At 44.4% G+C, this 2,500-nt stretch overlaps 1 protein-coding gene across 5 annotated transcripts in view; it reads left to right on the top strand.

Moving 5' to 3' along the window:
- Lnx1 (ligand of numb-protein X 1) overlaps positions 1 to 2,500 on the top strand; it is a 118,290-nt gene that overhangs the window by 89,941 nt on the left and 25,849 nt on the right. For all 5 annotated transcript variants that reach the window (XM_031342743.1, XM_031342742.1, XM_031342740.1 and 2 more), the window contains one exon: positions 969 to 1,171. In XM_031342743.1, coding sequence (XP_031198603.1) covers positions 969 to 1,171 — 203 coding nt within the window. The remainder of the gene's footprint in view (positions 1 to 968; positions 1,172 to 2,500) is intronic.

Here is a 2,500-nt window from a genome sequence, read left to right as displayed (position 1 = left end):
AGACAGCTACCCTGTACCTGGCACAGCCAGGAAGGATCAAGGAGAGAGCTAAGAAATGATTCCTGGGGAAAGCTGACTCAGGTCGAATACTAAAGATAGGAAACAGTGGCTCACTCGATCTTTGATTCTCACTCTAGCACTAAAGTCAGTGATCTAGGTAGATGAGGAACAAGCCTTCAGAAGGCACCTGTAAGACCATGACCTTCACCTCTTCGTACCTATGAACCAGGACTTTTGACTGCTGTGACTGACAGCAGTATCTGCTAGAGGGCTGATGGCTGCTGTGGCCTGAAAAGCAGAGTCTCCAAGATCTTCCGAAATGACCTCAGAGGACAGCAGAGCAGATTCTATTTTTGTTCCTTGATAAGAAAGTAATGAAATCACAGTTCACTCCCTGAAGACATCGGTTCATTAGTTTGTTCCTATTCAAGCAGTAAGCATCAGCCGGAGGCTCCTGTGTGTAGAGAGATCTGTGCACAAAACCATGGGACAGCCAGAAATTGCTGCCTCCACGATGTAATCAGAGTAGTTTAAACATTAATTGAAGCAGTCTGTCGAATTAACATTGGGAACAGCCAGGTTAAGACAGCTACATGAGCCTGTTAGTAAAGCCAGTAGCCAGACTGTGGAGTCCAGATAGTGATATGAGAGATGAACACAGAGAGCAGTAACAGAAGGCTGGATGCCATGAGAACAGTCTTACAGGAATCATGTGTTTAGCCACAGCAAGGAAAAGAGAGATTGGGATGGAGTTGAATTGGAATTGGATTATTTCATGCATGCCTTGAAGGAAATACTGGGTTTCGGCCCAGGATGAAAAACATTCCAGCAGAGAAATGTATGCTGGCACCAAAGCAAGAGAGTGGTGCCACACAAGGAACAGTCAACCGTTTAGGTTGGCATTGAGAGTGGCTAGAGATGCCTGTGAAGTAGATGTCTGAAACAAATACTGTTTCTGTCCATTGCAGTCTTCCCGAGGTTGTTTCACCTGATTCCAGATGGTGAAATTACAAGCATCAAAATCAATAGAGCGGATCCCAACGAAAGCCTCTCCATAAGGCTTGTGGGAGGCAGCGAGACCCCGCTGGTCCACATCATCATCCAACATATTTATCGTGATGGAGTGATTGCCAGAGATGGACGACTGCTGCCAGGAGACATCATTCTCAAGGTGCCCATAAAGTGTGATCTTGTAACCATAGGCTACAAGATCATGAGCTGTAGGCTATGAATGGCACATAATTTAAGTTCTTAAAGGTTGGATGTGTTGGTGGAAGGAGAGATGGATGATTGGCCAGAAAGATGGATGGATAAGTGGATAGGTGTATGAATAAGTGAAATCCTTCAGAGCCAATAATGGTAGACAGGTAAATGGATGTTTAGATGGATGGTGGATCGGTGGGTGGATGAATGAGTATGTGGATGAATGGATGTGTAGGTGGACAACTAAGTGGATGGATAGATGACAAACAGGGTAATTAGAATGAAATAAAGATAGATACTCTCTTTCCACAGTTATATTGATGTAAATCTTCAAAGAAGAGTTCTAGTATAGCCGAGATGGGTCTTTCATTCTCCCCCTACTTCTCTATTTATAAACACTTCTCTTTGTACCATCGCATCCCTCTTCTCTGCTATTGTATCCTTTTCTGTCCTCTCTGCCCTTTTCCCCTTGACTTTGTTTCCATAGATGCTCTTTTCTTTTTCTACTTACTCTTTCTTCTCCTCTTCTTCTTGACCCTTCTGTGGCCTTTCCTTTTAAAAGAAATACTAGGAGAAAATAAGACTGGGGCATATATTCTTTCTTAAATTGTAAAGCAGGGCAGTGGCTTTAGTACATGTCTTTAATCCCAGCACTTGGGAGGCAGAGGCAGGCGGATTTCTGAGTTTGAGGCCAGCCTGGTCTACAGAGTGAGTTCCAGGACAGCCAGGGCTATACAGAGAAACCCTGTCTCGAAAAACCAAAAAAAAAAAAAAAAAAAAAAAAAAAAAAAAAAAATTGTAGAGCAGATTAATGGCAACTGTTGCATTTGATCTAATTGTGTTCAGATGCCCTTCTGCAGAAAATCTCCTGTGGCTTAATGGCCACCGGAGTCTCATGACCCAGAGGCATTCCAGGGGAGGCAGGAGTGGAATGACCTGGCTTGGGCATACTGTCCTCTGAGGCATGGTTGAGAAGAGAGACTTTCCAGAAGAATTTTCTGGACAGAAAGGAAGGGAGGGGGGGCTGTTTATCAGACAGATGTCAAATGTGAGCCAGCAGGACTAGAATTCCCTCCCTAAGCATGTACTTCTTATCTGATACTCAGATAACACTTCCATCCCACTCTTTGCAGGCAGCAGTGAGACAATCCCTGTCTCAGCATGAGCTGTTTGTTTGGCAAACTAATTGGAATAAGAGGAGAAATAATTGAAACCAGTTACTGCAGAAATGTTGACGTTCCCACTGGTCTCAAGGGTGTGGCACAAGCAGGGCCCATCAGGACCCCAGCCACGGGGG

The sequence above is a fragment of the Mastomys coucha genome, unplaced genomic scaffold (assembly GCF_008632895.1).
Source record: "Mastomys coucha isolate ucsf_1 unplaced genomic scaffold, UCSF_Mcou_1 pScaffold22, whole genome shotgun sequence".
NCBI classification, from domain to species: domain Eukaryota; kingdom Metazoa; phylum Chordata; class Mammalia; order Rodentia; family Muridae; genus Mastomys; species Mastomys coucha.
The sequence above is the reverse complement of the archived record's forward strand: the minus strand, read 5'-3'. Positions and strand labels throughout refer to the sequence as shown.